We start from the raw sequence: 17,703 nt of genomic DNA, 5'->3' as shown, positions 1-17,703 counted from the left end.
TTACCTACGTGCTTCATCCACAAGTGTGGAAGTTATATGTAGTTCACAGAACATTTTCATATGAAGCTATCAGTATTGTGTGCATGTTCAAAATACTAATGTTCAAAAAGCCTCTCCAAAATACATACTACTGTCACCTCTAATAATAGACTGCTGTCTCTTTAGACATTTGACCATCAGACAAACAAAATGAGGGAAAACTTGAAACTAAAAAAATTATAACAAAAAAAAAAATAATTATGAGATTCGTTGACAGTTGGAATGTACTTGCAGTAATGCAAGCCTGTACAAAACGACTTCTACCTGAATACAATCCTTGCAGAAACACTTGGATATGCATCCTTTTGATTTATAATATTAGATTAATGTCCAACCAAAGAAGAACCATTGCTTTCCTTAATGTTCATGGATCAAATTTATGTTGAACATAAGTCTCCCAAATGATTTTCTTGGAGTTAAATTCAAAAGTGATTCATTAATCAGCTATCTTAACTAAGTTCATACAACAGGAAGCAGCAGTCCATCATCCTCCCACAATGTACAGTAGGTGAAACCGCCTCTACATCATTGCTGCATTTGCTACGTGAAAGGGATTACTGCAATCCCTTTCACACTTTATCTAAATACTCAACAATAATGCAGTAATAAATAACATCAGATCCCTTCGGGCTGGCCTGAGGTAAGATATAAATGAAAGCACATTTAAAAAACAGACAAGAAGCATGCTTTTTTAATTGAAATCACATTCTGAGGTAATGCAAGTTTTAAAAGAAGTCAGAAAATGAAATTACAAAGAACGGTATTAAAACAAATACACAGTATAAATATGCTCATTTCAAAACTTAAATTTCATCCATCATTCTCCTTTGTTTGATGCAGTTCTTTTCCGCTGCCTTTTCCGTTCTTTTTGGTGATGCCACTAAAGTATTTCTCCCTGAAGGAGTTATGGCCTTGGTATGGGTTGAAGCGTGGGTCTGCTAACTGTGCTAGCATATCTGCCTTCTGCAAGAAAACACAAGTGTATGTCAATATGACAGCATATTTTTTTATTATTTGATATTTCATACTACTATTAGGCCATGATGTTTTTGGCATAATGTTTGACTTGCTGTCCAAGCAACAGTATTTATTAAACACTTTTGGTGAATGCAGCAAGATGTTCCACACACAAGACTTGTTTTCATTTTGCATAAATCCCATAATTGCACAGACATTATTAAAAAATGGACACATTTTCAACATAAGATTATGTTGTTCCAAATTACTGCAGTCTAGAGTGCCCCCATATTCTCTTTTTTTGTTGTAAATATAGTCCCAAAAGAGGGCTGTTAGTCTGTTAATTTTGTAAATTCATTAGAATTCAAGAACTCCACAAATGATACACCACCACACCAAGGACAATTCACTAACAAAAGCAATTTCTATTCTGCTATTTTGTTTGTGTAGCTCTTAAATCACAGTGAAATGAGTAATGACAAAAGTATGAAGCTCCTCAGTTTTTCCTGTATGAAGTTAAGGCCAGGTTGTTAGTAGGGCCTAGTGATGGAGGCCAGGAAGAAAACACATAACGAGGTGCCAGAGACATGAAGAACTGGAAGTGACTAATCCACCATTTCGCATCATCAGTGCCACCTTCAACTATTTCCATCCATTTTACACGTCGTTTCTGCCAGTCAGGCTGAAGCCAGTCTAACCCCAACACCAAAAACCCCAAATAACAGACTGAGTTAAAGTGAAGCAATAATGAGAAGAGAGTGAGTACGTGTGTGTGTGTGTGTGTGTGTGTGTATGCGCCTGTGGAAACGATGGGAACCAAGCCTTCATCAAGCCCTTAGTGTCGTTTGACAAACTAACACAGTGAAGTTTCGAACAACCTCACAACACTCTGTATATCTGATACTAGTACAATACAGATCCAGTTTTCATTTCTCAATTACTTGTATCTGTTAATTAACCAGGAACACTTATACAATGTTTAACATTTTCACATAAATCACCATCTTACACTACTAAAATTTTAACTAAAATTGAGACGGGGATAAATCAGCTTTGTTTGTTGTTTTTTATGGCAAAAATCTAGGAATAAAAAAATGTCAACGATTTATTAGCAATTTTTTTTTTAATCTGATGGATACAGCCAGCAGATACATTTATTGCATTTAGCAGCCACTCTTTTCCAGTACGACTTACAGGAGTGCATTGTATTTTCTTTCGAAAACATATCCTCATGCTAATTCACTAGGTCAAAGACTAATAATGCAGTCAGTGTAAAAATGCCTGTTGAACAAAAACACAAGAAATTACTCTTATTTAATAATAGACAAAGTATTAGTTTTGTTTATTTTTTTTTTTTCAATAAAGAGGTAGTGCTTTAGTCTTCTTTTAATGACAGGGAGTGACTCAGATGTTTGGACAGCCAGGGGACCTTCATTCCACAATCTGGGTGACAGAACAGACAGAAGCATTGATGCTTGTCTTCTTTGTGCCCTAAGGGGTATTGTGTCCAATCAAGCTGTGCTAGAGGCACATGGTATAGAGCTGGGTCTGATTTTAAAGTGCATTAAAGTAGGGGTTTGCTGGTCCTTTTTGGCTTTGATGCTATGATGCCTTTCAAACTTTACCCGTTTTCTATTTTAAATATATTTTGCCAGATTTTAAGTTGCTAATGTGACTTCTTTATTAGTCCAAAATCTTTCCTAGTTATGATTTTCATGTCATGTCTAATTTCTGTCTTGTTCTATTTGAAGATAAATCACATTGTGGGTATTCTCATAAAGGAAAAAATAACTATGAAATATTTTTGATTTAAAATGACTAAGAATGAGTATGAAATGACTGATGTGGAATTAATATTTTTTCTGTTTTATATACAAAAAAGGTCAAGTGTATGGAACTGTGTTTCAAGGTATGGAAAATGGAAATTCACATAACGCTGTCCCATTTTCACATGGAAGAACACTGCTGCCTTTACTGTCTAACCAATCACATGATCTGAGCATTTATTTATGCATTAAAATAGCACACAAATTGCTAAATAAAACATTTATAAAGAGACAAAGTTTCACAAATGTTGAATTTAGTACTACTGTTTCAGCAGGAAGCAAGCCTCATAAAAAATGACTGAGAAACTCTGAGTGGATAAATTACAGATGGCTGAACTTACATGAAAAATAACATATGCCATGCAAACTAAATATTTATTTCTAAGAAACCCAAAGCAAAAATATACTCTTGGCTGAGAACTGCAGTCGTGATCACATGAAAGTGATCAGGTTCTCCTGAAAATAAGGTGGGGGAAAACAGCAGCAATGGTATGAGCTATGAAATGTGACACGTTATGTGTTTCCAGGTCTGATGTGTGAGCTGCTTGAGACACATGCCAGTCTTCACAGATAAAATACTGCCCCTTTATGTGTGAATGATTCACACAGGCATTTATGGGAACAATTTGGGGGTTTGAAGTGAAACGGTTGTCAAATACAAAGATTAATTATTTTCTGTACAGTGTATGTTTGAGACATTAAAGTGAGGTATAAAAAAACGAGTCAACCGCAGCCAGATGGTGAGATTTGCAGGATTATTAACCAACACATCTGAAAACATACATTCTACATCTGAAAACATACGAACACCCACACCCACAGAAACAAACCTCTGGTTCCTTGGTCTTCCCCATAGTGATAAGCCTTCGAGATGTGTGGCTGGACAGAGTCTGCTCACAGTTGCTGATAAGTGTGAGGCAGGGATGTGACGGCACCATCTCGTCACAGTACCTATGACACAAATGAAACGTATTATCAATCGTCACGCTATGTTTAAATGACTGTTCGGTTTCTATGTGTGTCTGACATGGAGCCTGGATTTCAGCAACAGCAGCAAGTAACTCAATTCCATACAAATTAGAAGCCACAAATCCAGACTAATTGACTTGATTCCTGTTGTGGATGTAGTCTGACGTTTCTTTCAGTTTCCTTCAATTTTCCACAAACAACTTCAACTTTAATTCCTCCAGTGACTGGATCTGAATTACTGAACAGTATACAGAACTGGAACTATATACAGTAGAAATTATGACTATATGTAGCTAGTACACTTTGTAGCTAGTTGCAATATAAGATAGCTTTGCTTAGTACATCTAGCTTGTAGTGTAAGATCAGATCAGATCAGATCAGATCAGATCAGATCAGATCAGATCAGATCAGATCAGATCAGATCAGATAAGATAAGATAAGATAAGATAAGATAAGATAAGATAAGATAAGATAAGATAAGATATACCTCTATTGGTCCCACAATGGGGAAATTTCTCTGTTACAGCAGAAAAGAGAAAGAAATACAAATATATAAAAAAATAAATAAATAAAAGACAGCACAAAAGCCTAGTACATCAAATGTACATCAAACAACCCACTTTTATTGGGGAAAAAAATGTACATTTATTTCATTCAAATGTGTCCATCAGTTGTTTGTGATTGAATTGATTAACATCAACAATTTTTTGTTAGCCAAATTTTTTGTACATATATTTTTCATATACTATATAATGTTCTCATTTTACTTTATTATATCTTATTTCTTAGTGTTAATTGGCTCTATTTTTATTTTAAGGATAATCATAAAAAGCATGTCACTACATGTTGTACTGTGTATGATTGTGTATGTGACAAATACAATTTGAATACATCAACATGATTTGATCATGTATTTTCAAAAGCCCTGAATAAAACCAAACACCGATCTCACAGCTGAGCTGAAAATCAACCCACAACACTTAGGTTCTGCATGCACGTTTTCATTAAATACATTTTATACTACAGTTATAGTTCTTATCAGTGGCAACATCTTCCTGAGATTTCACATGCAAATATGTGACCTGATCAATCTCACTGTACATAATTTAACCAAGCAATGAGAAACATTATTCTTTCATTTAAACTAAACGTAATATTTTTTTCTTAAATCTGACTGCCCACATATATGTACGTATATATATACGCGTATATATATATATATATATATATATATATATATATATATATATATATATATATATATATATATATATATATATATATGTGTATATATATATATATATATATATATATATATATATATATATATATATATATATATATATATATGTTTCTCATCAAAACAAAACTATGCCAAAACTAAATCACTGGATTTAGTGCCTTCAAGCAACCACAGAAGCATTCAATGCCTTCAAGCAACCACAGAAGCAATCGTGAGAAATTGGTTTTGTTATCTGAACAACAAAACCCTCCTTTTTTGTGTTACGTCAACTTGTACAATTCATGATGTCTTCCCATCCCTTTCATGTTTTCCCGGCACCAGAGATCATTTACACGACCCACTGAAAGATATACATACAACCTCCATTCAGAGGTTTACATGGTGCTGCTGCTGTCACCAAGGAGAACTATTAAACATGGCTTCGTTCCGGGAAAGTGCGCTCTGGAGCCCCAGTTATAGAAATCACCTGACAGCTCCCCTCTTCAGAATATAGAGCCGTGAGTCAGAGTGGATTGATGTCACGGCTGCTGCTGAATGCTTTAATAAGACTGATTAAGTCAGAACTCATGTGGATTACATTCAGTTGGCTTTAAGACTTGTGGTGCCTGTGCTGTTTTAAGAGCCAGACATATTTCACCTGAGCCAATGTTTGTTAGGATTAAGCAGTGAAGGCCAAGACAACAGCGATGAGAGGAAAGCTTTCACACGATTTATTAGCTTGCATGTTTTTTGCTTTGTGCTATGGTGTACAGCTTATAGGACATTGTGGATCCTTTCTACAACTGCTACCGATCAGACACACCATTAATCTTGAAACAGTTATTAGAAAAAAGAAGCGCACAGTTCAGCTAAATTTGATTAGATATTAACAGGTACACTGATGTGATTTTCTCTATAATTCAAAACTAAGATGAAAACAAATTGCCCTTTCAGCCCAAAATAAAAGTACACTCAAACCATTTAACCCATTTTTGGTGTTTCGGGTCGAATTGACATTTATTGTAAAATATCCACATTTGCAGATACATTTTTTGAGAGCTGTATTTTATAGTCATGTTCTATTGTTGTTCATCAGTTGTATTAGCTAAATCAGTTCAAAATAATAAACAGATAACAACATTATTCCATTTAATTTTTTTTCAAGATTTATGCCACCGAGTTCTTTATTATAGTACGTATTTGGTTACACAAATTATAACTTTATCACAAAAGCGAATGACACTCAGTTTTGTTAAATGTGATCTAGTAATTGCAAACATCAATCCCAAATGTTATCTATATTGTTTGGGATTGAGATTAAGACGTGTCGCATATTCTAACTCACACTGACTCATATTTGTGCTGCTCTGGTGACTTACAAGACATGGCAGAAGAAATTACAGTTTTACAAGCCTGCATACATGCTAAGCAGAAACTGATGTTAGTCCTTTTTTAATGAAAGATTTGTCAGATAGACACATATGTTCTGGCCAAAGAACATAAAACATATGTTCTGTCAGAGACTAATGCTGCAGTTACTGGAAAATCAAAACGGCTCTGACTGGAGTGGAAAAGGAGGCAAGCTCAAGAAGAGAGAGTGTGTGTGTGTGTGTGTGTGTGTGTGTGTGTGTGTGTGTGTGTGTGTGTGAGAATGCATGACATAGGTTGTGCGCAATCTTTTCTGAGGTGTTCAATTCAGTGGGAGTAGATGATGGTAAGCTCACTGGTCAAACCTTTGTGTTCCCATAGGGAAAGTCCACTGATTCCCGAACTGACTGTGGGCTTCCCAGTAGCACCGCAGCACCACATTACTGTTGCACTCATCCGTTCTTTAGACATTGCTGTTTATAAACAACAGCGTTGCTACATACACAGTTACTCTAAATACAGTTAAATAGTCAAAGAGATCCTGGAGATCATCAGTAAGAGTAAGAACTACTTATAGACCTCCTGTTCCTCTTTCCTTATCTGCTTAGTTCCAGTATGAGGTTGTTAGTCTGACACAGCAGAAAATAAGCCAATTGGAAATTTGATCAAATATCACCAGTCACTTTGCCGTTCCCTCTCTAGCCACAGACTAGAAGGCCTGAATGCTAATGCATTAGTCAGTCCCACCAGGATGTCATGAATTTTGCGATTGCAGAAATGAACACAAAACTCTGCCATATTCTGAGAAGCTTGTCATTTTTCTAAATTACAGCAGATTTTCAGCACATTTGGGTCAAAGATGCATAACATGGTGTTATCACAGCACGCATTTAGCCAAAGCTCTCTTTGATTCATGTGCATCTAACATGAGCACAGCTATCACAGAATGTAATTACATATGTGAATTCACTGCTAGTAATTTAAAAGCAGACTCTTGTGCTTGTAATTTCAAATTCAAGCAGTTTTTTCACACATTTTGGGAAAAGAAATACACCACAATCAAACAAAAAAAAACAAGAAATCCTGGAGGGACTGATAAGAGTTAGTTCAGAATAAGTTTCACAAATCGACGGATAACATGACTGACAGGCAAGCAAAGGCAATTCCAAACACATAATTAAAAGCCACATGAATGGAAGATGAACATCATCAAATTTTACTGACCGAAGATTCACTGAGCCCACCTTTATAAGACATTTGTTCTAGCGCTCTAAAACCAGAAAAAGATCCATTTGCATATATGACAGGAACTTGGCCTCCGCTGAGGTCGGTGTGGTCACGGCTCTCACTTAAATCCCTTTATGTCTGTCATCGGAGCCTGACACTTTCAGGTCAATTGAAACAGGACACCAATATCATCCCTAAATTAGAGCATGACTATTAAATCTACACATGCATTACTATGGATTAACCCCCGACTCACTTCCCTGAATGTCACCCAGGACGAGAAGGGCATCGTTATTATAATTCTTCAGACAGGGAGCAAAACAATACTTTTAACTTCCAGCATTACCACAGACCACATAAACAAGAATAGTATATTACTGCCTGAGTCCGTAAACCTGACGAACCGAGTTTCCCAACAAAGATAAAACATCCATTGATTGCGGTTTTCATATGTCAGATGAGGTAAGTGCTGACTGTAAAAACTGATCACACGCCTCTTACTCAGTTTTGCTCTTAAGCCCTGTAATCAGCGTCCGAGTGGACACGTCTGTGTGTAGTCAGCATCCGCATGAACAAAGTGGAATGTCCCTTATTCCCACCTGCTCCACAGACAGCAGGCCTCAGCAGGTCAAAATGAACAAACTCGTACTTATCGAGCAGGTTACAGCTCTCACAAAGCGCCACGCTGCCCCCTAGTGGAAAGGTCTGCCATAAAACTAAAGGGTTGACTGTAGAAATAAATGACATGAGCTCGTCTTCACTCTGCCCATAGCTACTGTAAACAGAGTGTAGACATGTTAATATTTCAGCAAGTGATGCAGAACAATAACTCTTACTTACTCTGGTCTGTAAACCGGTAGCCAGTAAACCAGGCGTCCGCCAAGGACCAAGTGATGAGCTGCAAAATTCAGGAGGTCAGCAAAGATGTCACTTAGATGGTATTCCATGGAAACAGGGACATGACTCTCACCAGCACTGCACCACATGACAACATGAAACGACACAACATGACAAAACACAGCAGCGCATTAATGCACAGAGCTTCATTCAAACATCTTAGGTTACTGACGTATACAAAACAGGGACGTCAGTAACGTATATAAAGTAAAACAAACTGTTTTATTGGTTTGTTGTAGAAAATAGACAAAATAAATGATGCCACATGGCACAAAAAACATGCTGCACATTATTTTACATCTAACTGTAGTATTGTTTCTACCAAAAATATTTCTTTTGTGGTTATTCTTGGAATTTCTTGTTACAAAAAAAATTACCCAATGAAGTTAAATGGCAAAAAACATAACAGATAAATAAATGCCTTTTTCATTGCCTACTTTGGCAAACACTTCAAACTGCTAAAAAATTTTTTTGCACAAAATACCTTGGACTGAAAACTAGCTAATGTTACACTAAGTACAAAAAAAGCAAGGCGAGTTTCAAAAGAGGCTGATTATAACTATTAACATAATGTGTTTGCTAAATATCTAAATGCATGTTTCCTAAAATACTTGGTTCATGAAACCTAGCAAATGGATCTTGACTTTTTTTATGTGTTATAGCCAGCACTAGCTTTTACAGAGCATGATACAACAGACTTTAAATTCTTTATATCTGACTATTTTGTCAAAAGCATTTTACTGTTTAAGAACCATTTTAAAGGACAATACATGACATATATGATGCACAAACATCACCAGTATTTGTTGCATGGCTGATAATTTAATTGGTCATGTTAAGAGAACAGAATACACTTACAAAGTCTCAGGAGGAGTCGTGATCTCTTTGTGAGAACCCGTCCGCCTTGTTGATTCACGAATTCCGTACGGAGCTGAAAAGTGGCCAAAATAGAAGAGTTCTAGTGCTAGAAACATAAAATGTAATAAATGATAGATAGAAGAGAGAGTGTCAGTGTCACAACGATTAAATAAATTGTGTTGTAGTGGTGGCTTAAACAATTAAGTCTCTGTGTTTTTGATCAGAGGATCAGGATTCAAACCCCAGCAGTGTGAACACTGTGCTTTGACCTCATCCTCCAAAGTTAGGATAAATAAAGATAAAATGTCACTGTGCTGTAATGTATATAAGATAAAATAAAGGCTTCTATTCTAAAGAAAGCATATATTCACTAAGCACATTATTAGGACCACCTGTACACCTATTCATGCAATGATCTAATCAGATGATCATGTGGCAAAAGTGCAATGCAAAAAATCACAGATACGGGCCAAGAGCTTTGGGTAACATTCACAACCACCATCAGAATGGTGGAAAAAATGTGATCTCGATTGCTGGTGCCAGATTAGCTGATTTATATAACCGCTGATCTCCTGGCATTTTCACACTCGACATTCTCTTGAGCTTACTAGAATGGTGCAATTTTAAAAAATAAATAAATAAAAATAAAAAAATCCACTGGCACAGAGAAGCCTTGTTGATGAAAGAAGACTATAAAGAACAACCAGATGGGTAAATGCTACAGTAACACACATAACCACTCTACAATTGTGGTGAGCAGAAATGTATCTTAGAATGCACATGGTGAAGCACATCGAACCCTATCCAGAATTCATAAAGTGCTCAGGGTTTGTAGAAGCAAGTAAATAGAATAAGTGATTATATATTATATTTCAAAGAGTCTCTTTCTCTCTCTCTCTCTCTCTCTCTCTCTCTCTCTCTCTCTCTCTCTCTCTCTCTCATTTATATCAAATACACATTTGCTGATTTATCAGTTTGTGATAGATATTGAAAATTTGCTGCTGGATTACATAGATATAAACATTTATATACAAAATTAAATTAAAAAAAAATCTGTGCAACGATACAGACCATCCTGCTTATTGCAGGACATAAAAAAATACAAAACACAAACCCTCTGTGCACTGGTTCAAGTTTTTTTTTTTTTTTTACAGATTACTCATAATTAGAATATTAGAATATACATAATCAACTGTGAGATACAGCTGCAAATGATATCCATGCACCTGCACCTCCTTCATGAAATACTTGGCAGTTGATTTCTCCTGATAATAATCACCTCAGAAATATTTTTATCCCATTCCTATAAATCTACAAAGTCCTATAAAATATTAGAGTAAACACTTCAGAATATTGGACCCGCCTCGAAGGTTTCCTCACCGCACATTATCAGGTAATGTTACGTTCCTTATCATTTTGTTGTCTATTGATGTGAACAGTGCACTTCTTGCTCTGTGTTACATATAAATCTGTGTTATGTGTTTTTTGACTTCTACAGCCGTAATTATTTCTATTCTCATTAGGGTCTGGTTCCTCTCAATGCTTCCTCTTGTCATCTCATGGAGCCTTTCCTTGCACCTCACCTCTGGCTTCTTCTTTAGTGATTTAAATCTACATCTGGATTTCTGTAAAGCTGCTTTGAGACACTGTCTATTGTTAGGTGCTAAACAAATAAAACTGACAGAAAAAAAGGAACTGAACTGACAAGTGCAAACAGTATAAAGTTCAAAGCATTGAATTTTTACAGTACAGATGTCCAAGTGAGCTACCGGACACAAATCATAGCAATAGCCAACTGAAAAATCTGAACCATCTGGATTCATTTGCATTATTGACAAAATTACATATAAATCTGAGTACATTTCTAAGTGTTCCTCACAAATGTAGGGGAAATAACAGCAGTTTAAAATTACATCAAATGTACACTACTGTACATCTAAATAAATCTGTGACAAATATTGTTTTTCTTATTTTTTTTTTAATGTAATAAACTTCTAGTAATAAATTGAAACAGGTGTGATGTGAAAGGGTATGAAATCCTATGAAAACATACGGTCTGTAATAATGGCGTCAAACAAGGCCCCTTTCCTCCATGCAGGTTTTGAGGCGTCAGACACCATGACATCCACATAAAAGCACTCTGTCCCGTACTGCCGCAGGTTCGCTCGGATATTCTCATCTGGACCTCTCCATTTCTGATTCTTCCTGCTGGCTTTCCCTGTAATCAAGACATGTTTCTTTATCACTAGGTTTCTCAGAGAATAAATAAGAGATAGAATAAATAAGCACAGCAAGTAGGTTCCAAATAACAAAACGTCTCATTTACCTACTCCATGTATAGTGTTATAATCGATGTCTGTGCCACACACATAAGCTCCAAAGTGTGAGCATGCTACAAGGAGACTACCTAGAGAAGATAAAAAGAAAAAAACAGAAAGAACAAAAAAAAAAAAAATTCAGCAATTTAAAAAAAAATCCAGAACGTTTCTTGTTAATGCTTTTAACATTGCAGGATCTAAAGTTTGCATAGAGAGCTCTGTCCAGACATGCCCAGGTCTTCCACTGAAGCTAGTAGGGAATAAGCACATCTGGCCAGCAGATCTCACACCTCTCAGAGAATCACTGGCACAAAAGCACACGCCTGGCAAAAAGCACAGGCTCTACAAACACACAGAAAGGAGAATGAACCTCAGAACTGTTAAATGTGGTTATAGTTTGATTCCACCCTAAAACAACATAAGCTCCTGATACAAATATAAATGTTGGTTATTTTCCACAATCAGTTTTAACTTTGAACATTTTCAGTTATTAACTTTGACATTAGCTTGGAGTGTCATGATCTGAGGTTGAATAGAAGCAGCAATTTCAAAGGGAAGACAACTGAAATTAAATACTAAAAATGATCATCACAAAAAAAACATTTTAACATACATCTCAAAATCATATTTTGCTAAGTAAAAAACAAAACAACAAAAAAAAAAACTGTTTGGTTTGGTTAATTTAACATGCTTACTATGAGACTTACTATAAACTGCAGCATGGAAGCTGGAGTTCCAGGAAGCTGAGTCATCTGTTCAATTTTCACTCAGATATATTTTTTCATTCATTGATTTTACAAATGTAATAGTATCTATGCTGTATTGCACTGTAATGTATTTAAAATTCAATATAAATAAGATCTATAGAATGTGGCATGGCAGTTTCAGGAGTTTATTCAGGTTATTTTCTGTCAAGAGTGTCTGTGCATGTTCTTCCCATGTCACTGTGGGTTTCCTCTGGGTTCTCAGAAAACATACATTGGCTGTGTTTGTAGAGCTGTGCATGTGCGCTTTGAAATTAAAGCTTGTGCATGAGAATAGAAAAAGTGTAGCTTTAGCAGCAAGCTTTATTTTGGATGTAGGAAAGCCAAAGGCATTGGACATCAGGTGTATGCAATAAATAAATAAATAAATGAATGAATGAATGAATGAATGAATGAATAAATAAATAAATAAATCCATGGTAAATATATTTGTACAAATATAAAAAAAAATATAAAAACTACTGACTGTGTTGAAAAAATGATGTAGAACTTCAATTAGAAATGAAAATGTATGTTTAAATGTATGCACCATGGCTTAAACCCCATTGTCTCTCTTTATAGACTTCTCTGTAAACTGCACGTTGTATACACACTTATACACATGCTGTAAAAATAAGCCTGACCTACACATTATGCTTGACTTTTGAGTGTGTTTTATCTCACCTGTTCCAACAAAAGGATCATACACCAAATCATGAGCTTTTACTTTGCCATGATTTGCCATTATAAAAGAAAGGCCTGCGTCCATGCTGGTGTTTCCAATGAAGTGCCTCTTCTTCACGCTGTGGGAGCGGATTAGTTCTCTCTGCCCATCTGCAATCTGGGAGAAATTAGTATCATTAAATGTCTAAAATATACCAAGTACTACTTTAAGATAATCAAGATAAAGAGTTTGACTAGTTAAGACAAAACACACCTCCTAAAAAGTAAAAAAAATTTAGTCTTAAAGTTTTTAAGTACAAGTTTTACTTGGTTATATATTCAGAATTACAATATGACTTGATACCAATTTAGAATCAATTCATAATAATGGCATTTACAGAAAAGACAAATTAGTATAAAGCACGGTCTAAAATAAATTTATTGCCTAAAATGCTCACTTACAAATCTTCCAAAATACATGTAGAATGGCTCGTCAGGAATGTTATTAGGATCCAATCCATAGTCTTCTAATAAACAGAAAATGTGATCTGGATCCTTCAGATTGACTTTACCTTGAAAAGGGAGAAAGTCCAAGGCCTGTGGGTGAAACGTTGGTTAATTTTCTGTATTACTTAATAACTAATAAAAAAATAAATGTACCCAGACAACAGAGATGGTAGAGATAACATTTTTAACTAAAATGTATTTTCACATTAACACCTTGACTTATAGTTTATCTAATGTTAAGTCTGATGGGTATTCAGTACTATGAGTATTAATACCCTTGGAAACAAAACATCTCCTAAACTCAAAATAAAATACTTTGCAATAACAGCATACTTACATCTATCTTCTCTATTCTGTCTGTGAACACTAAAGTCTTGTTGAAAGTGTAGACATTAATTTTGTATGTTGATTCTTGTTGTAGAAACGGCATCTGTGTGCACAAAATGCATGAAAGTTAGAGGCACGAAATTTGTACAAAATAATAAAACGCTTACATTTACCAATCAAGCAATTAACACACACCATGCTCTCTGTGGGATATTCCAGTACTGACGACTTCAGCTCTGAGACTGTTCTTCCATGACCCCAAAGCTCAAATGCAGACCTAAAGGTGTATTTAAATATATAAACCAAAACTGTAGCTAAAAGGCTTTTACTGTATAGTTACAGCACAGTGACACAAACTCTTACATTTCTATATCAGTTCAATCATCTGGCAATCACTTTTATTTAAAGCACACTACAATATTGAACAGTCCAAGGATACAGATAAACATTAGTACAAAACATACAACATCTTGCGGGAAATGAGCCTTTCTGGCATTTCTTGGATTTTAACCAAACTTTCCAATTACTAACAAAAACCGATCCCACTGAACTATAAGTAATGTACAGTATATAATTTATTCCTTATGCCTATCCTTTGCCTGCAAAACAAACTGATTAGTTTGTCTGCTTAATGTCACTCACACCTACTTGGCACAAACTGTTCTTGCCATCACACTCCTCACGTCATCCTCTGATAGACCATGCAGGCGCCAAAAGGGTGACTGAAAAGGGGGGAATCACACATTGGTTTGTTAACAGAAAAGCTGTAAAGATCTAAGCTAAGACAGAAGACAATAAAAATGATCGTACACAGATTTCACAGCAATGCGTACATTTCTCTGCATAATTAGATCTAGAAAGCCATACTCTTTCACATGATATATTCGGGTCTATTTTGAAACGTGACATGAACTCACTGACTTCTTACTTCACTACAACACGAATATAAATGTTCTGTTAAAAGCACGGGTCATGATTGTTCTACCCTTTCATTGAAGGATTCTGTTGGAACACACTGCCGACCCACAAGAGAAAGCAATGATTTGATCTCCTAAAACAAAACAACAAACAAAATATTATACACATACACTCATATATTTAGCTTGATTAATTAAGTGCTTCTGATTTATTTTAATATTTCTGATGTATTACTCAACCTAATACTCTGATAACATAATTTTACAGTAAGCCATGCTTAAAATTCATAACCTCAAACATCATCGAGCATAAAAAGAAGCTGTGATGTTTAAAAATTCAACATTACATACCGGCAATCTGAAGTCGACACTGTCGTGTGCTAAATGCAATAAATATTGCCGGCATGTTTTCCCACAGTGTAGCGCCATATCGTAGCGCACCAAACAAAACAGTCCGATAGGCAACGATGCCCACATAAACACAGTTCCTACCTGTCGTCGACACCCAGATAGTTACTGTAAGTGTATATGTAAGTGTTTGTTTATTTATTTATTTATTTATTTATTTATTTATGTATTTATTTTTAAAAACTTGTTATCATTTGTGCTTGCTGTTGAACGAAATACTTGGTAAAATATCGGTAAAAGACTTGCTAATGATGCAGCCGATGAAATGTACGTTACTGTTTACATATTACTTTGAAACTAAACAGATAGTACAATTTTAACCAGTTTTACTGCAGCAGGTAAAATGTTCAAACTCACAAAACACAAACTTTTACAAATTCTTGGCTAAACCAGAACAATGAAACATATTATTTATTTATTTTGTCTCAAGGAATTTCTCCTGCCCTTATTGCCCATAATTGGATAAATAATGCACTAATGCCTTCTATTCATCAGAAGGTACACTATATAAAAATATAGTAAATAAGCTCAGAAAAAGGCAAGAGCCGTATTTAATTATTTACTGTAACTATTTCACTGTATAATTTTAGTATATTGTTATATTATAACCCAAGAAAGACATATTCCTTAAGCTGCCTTAAGCTCCAACAAGATAGAGTTGTTTCTTCTCTTAATTAACTACAAAATACAGTGTTTTTTTAAAACTATTTTTTAATATGTGTATTTTGTATGTCTTGTGATTGCACAGTGGAGTTGTATTTTCTGGCAGCTATCACACACACACACACACACACACACACACAAAGCTTAAATCAGCTTCTGAGACGTGTAAACCTTCCCTTCCCATTCATAATTATGACTTTGTGGTGGCCTTCATGTGCATTCAACTTGTAAATACGATCTTTCCATTATGATTTGAAGGCAACATACAGTAAGTACAGCAGGTTCACCTTGTTTGTAATTCTCTTAAAATATTCATAGGATTGCTGTAGTTGGATCTCCCTGGTGTCCTGTTAACAACACATGAAGCTGAGTATTATCACTCCTGGTCTGTGTCCATCCAAAAGAAAGATGTTATAAAGTGTACCATGGAGACAGACAGGCTATCAAAACCCCCTGAAGACAAAGTAACTTCAGTGAAAGGACTGACACAGACCTGGCAGAAATGGTCTGAAGATCACAAGGATTATCAGAAACACAATCCATTTACTAGTGATGAGGTGATGGCCTTTTGTCCCATGTGGGGTCAGAAGGACTATGGCAAACCTCCGGAGGGATCTCACACTGAGCGCAGAGGGATGGAGGCTCACTCCCACATTGGCAGGGAGGTGACAGAGCTGTGCCAGATTATTAGAGAAATTGGGCACAGGCGAGAAGACGGGAGACGGGAAATTGAGTTTGGCACGCTGTTTGCACATTATGTCTCAATTTCGAACAAGCTGGTGGGAGTGCTGCTCCGGGCACGGAAACAAGGGCTTGTGCAATTTGAGGGAGAGATGCTGTGGCAAGGGAAAGATGATCGAGTGCTTATCTCACTGCTTCCATAAGCAATTATTAAAATACAAATGAATGATAAAGATTAAATGCTTTTAATTGTATGGAGTGCATTTGGATCTGGCCAATATTCCTGGCCTTTCTCTTACTGAGTTCACAGTTGCAGCAAAACGTCAATTCTGCCTTGATTGAGTGGACTTGACTCAGTGACACATGCATTAAAGGAGCAGTGTGTAATCTTTAGGGTCTTCTGCAGTCTGCTCAGGAACTTGCAACTGCAGTGAAAACATTTACACGATTTCCCAGCTACCTCTAACCCCTCTGCTGAAACTATTTATGCCTTGTCATTTTCTGTTTAGGATAAAAGGGGCATTTTTTTTGCTGTCTTTACACCAGTTTTAAGGTATCCAAGGTGTCTACACATAAATATTTGCCTTGACTGAAAACGACAATGTATTAATTTGCCCATAGAAGATACCAGTGTATGTTTTTTTATTTTTTAGGCTACAAATCTTGTATAATTATCATATTATATAATTTATTAACACTTTATGAAGCAGGTTTTACTGGAAACAAAGTAACAAAACAAACTAACTGTGTTTTCACAATCAATAGAATGATATTAAATTGATGCACCGAAAAATAAATATAAGAAACAGATTTTCAGTCTGAGACCCAATGCATTTAAATTCACCACTTTTACTTTTAGCCTTTTTTGCCATTTAGCAGTCATTTCAGCTTTGTTAGCTTTGCCTTTTTCATGTTTAAAATATATGCAGCTGGTAAAATATATGTGGCATATATGTGGTTGGTAATTTTCAGCTGAACATATACTGTACCCACAAGTATAGATGTATATAGCTTATAGCTTCCAAATTTGTTGTAAATCCATCGGAAATGTATAGGTTGGTTTGTTTGCTAATGCAAACATTTTATGACTTTACTAAAAAGACTGATAAATGA

General features: G+C 35.6%; 2 protein-coding genes across 3 annotated transcripts; one reads left to right on the top strand and one right to left on the bottom strand.

Moving 5' to 3' along the window:
* Positions 1–264: 264 nt before the first annotated feature.
* Positions 265–15,333, bottom strand: trmt11 (tRNA methyltransferase 11 homolog). The gene is made up of 13 exons (XM_060869198.1): positions 15,190–15,333; positions 14,907–14,972; positions 14,570–14,643; positions 14,117–14,198; positions 13,932–14,024; positions 13,550–13,684; positions 13,109–13,265; positions 11,690–11,770; positions 11,417–11,581; positions 9,364–9,436; positions 8,449–8,583; positions 3,653–3,773; positions 265–1,002 (listed from the first exon to the last, which is right to left on the bottom strand). The coding sequence occupies exons 1-13, from the start codon at positions 15,313–15,315 to the stop codon at positions 850–852; spliced, it is 1,461 nt and encodes a 486-aa protein (XP_060725181.1). The 5' UTR covers positions 15,316–15,333; the 3' UTR covers positions 265–849.
* si:dkey-29b11.3 (actin-binding Rho-activating protein-like) lies at positions 15,263–17,152 on the top strand. 2 transcript variants are annotated; one of them, XM_060869199.1, is made up of 2 exons: positions 15,263–15,356; positions 16,228–17,152. In XM_060869199.1, exon 2 carries the CDS (start codon positions 16,335–16,337, stop codon positions 16,791–16,793), a length of 459 nt encoding a protein of 152 aa, XP_060725182.1. In that variant the 5' UTR covers positions 15,263–15,356; positions 16,228–16,334; the 3' UTR covers positions 16,794–17,152. The 2 variants fall into 2 exon arrangements, with proteins under 2 accessions (XP_060725182.1, XP_060725183.1); XM_060869200.1 differs by having other exon boundaries at positions 15,328–15,368.
* Positions 17,153–17,703: the final 551 nt, after the last annotated feature.

Source organism: Tachysurus vachellii, chromosome 5, assembly GCF_030014155.1.
Source record: "Tachysurus vachellii isolate PV-2020 chromosome 5, HZAU_Pvac_v1, whole genome shotgun sequence".
NCBI classification, from domain to species: Eukaryota; Metazoa; Chordata; class Actinopteri; order Siluriformes; family Bagridae; genus Tachysurus; species Tachysurus vachellii.
The sequence above is the reverse complement of the archived record's forward strand: the minus strand, read 5'-3'. Positions and strand labels throughout refer to the sequence as shown.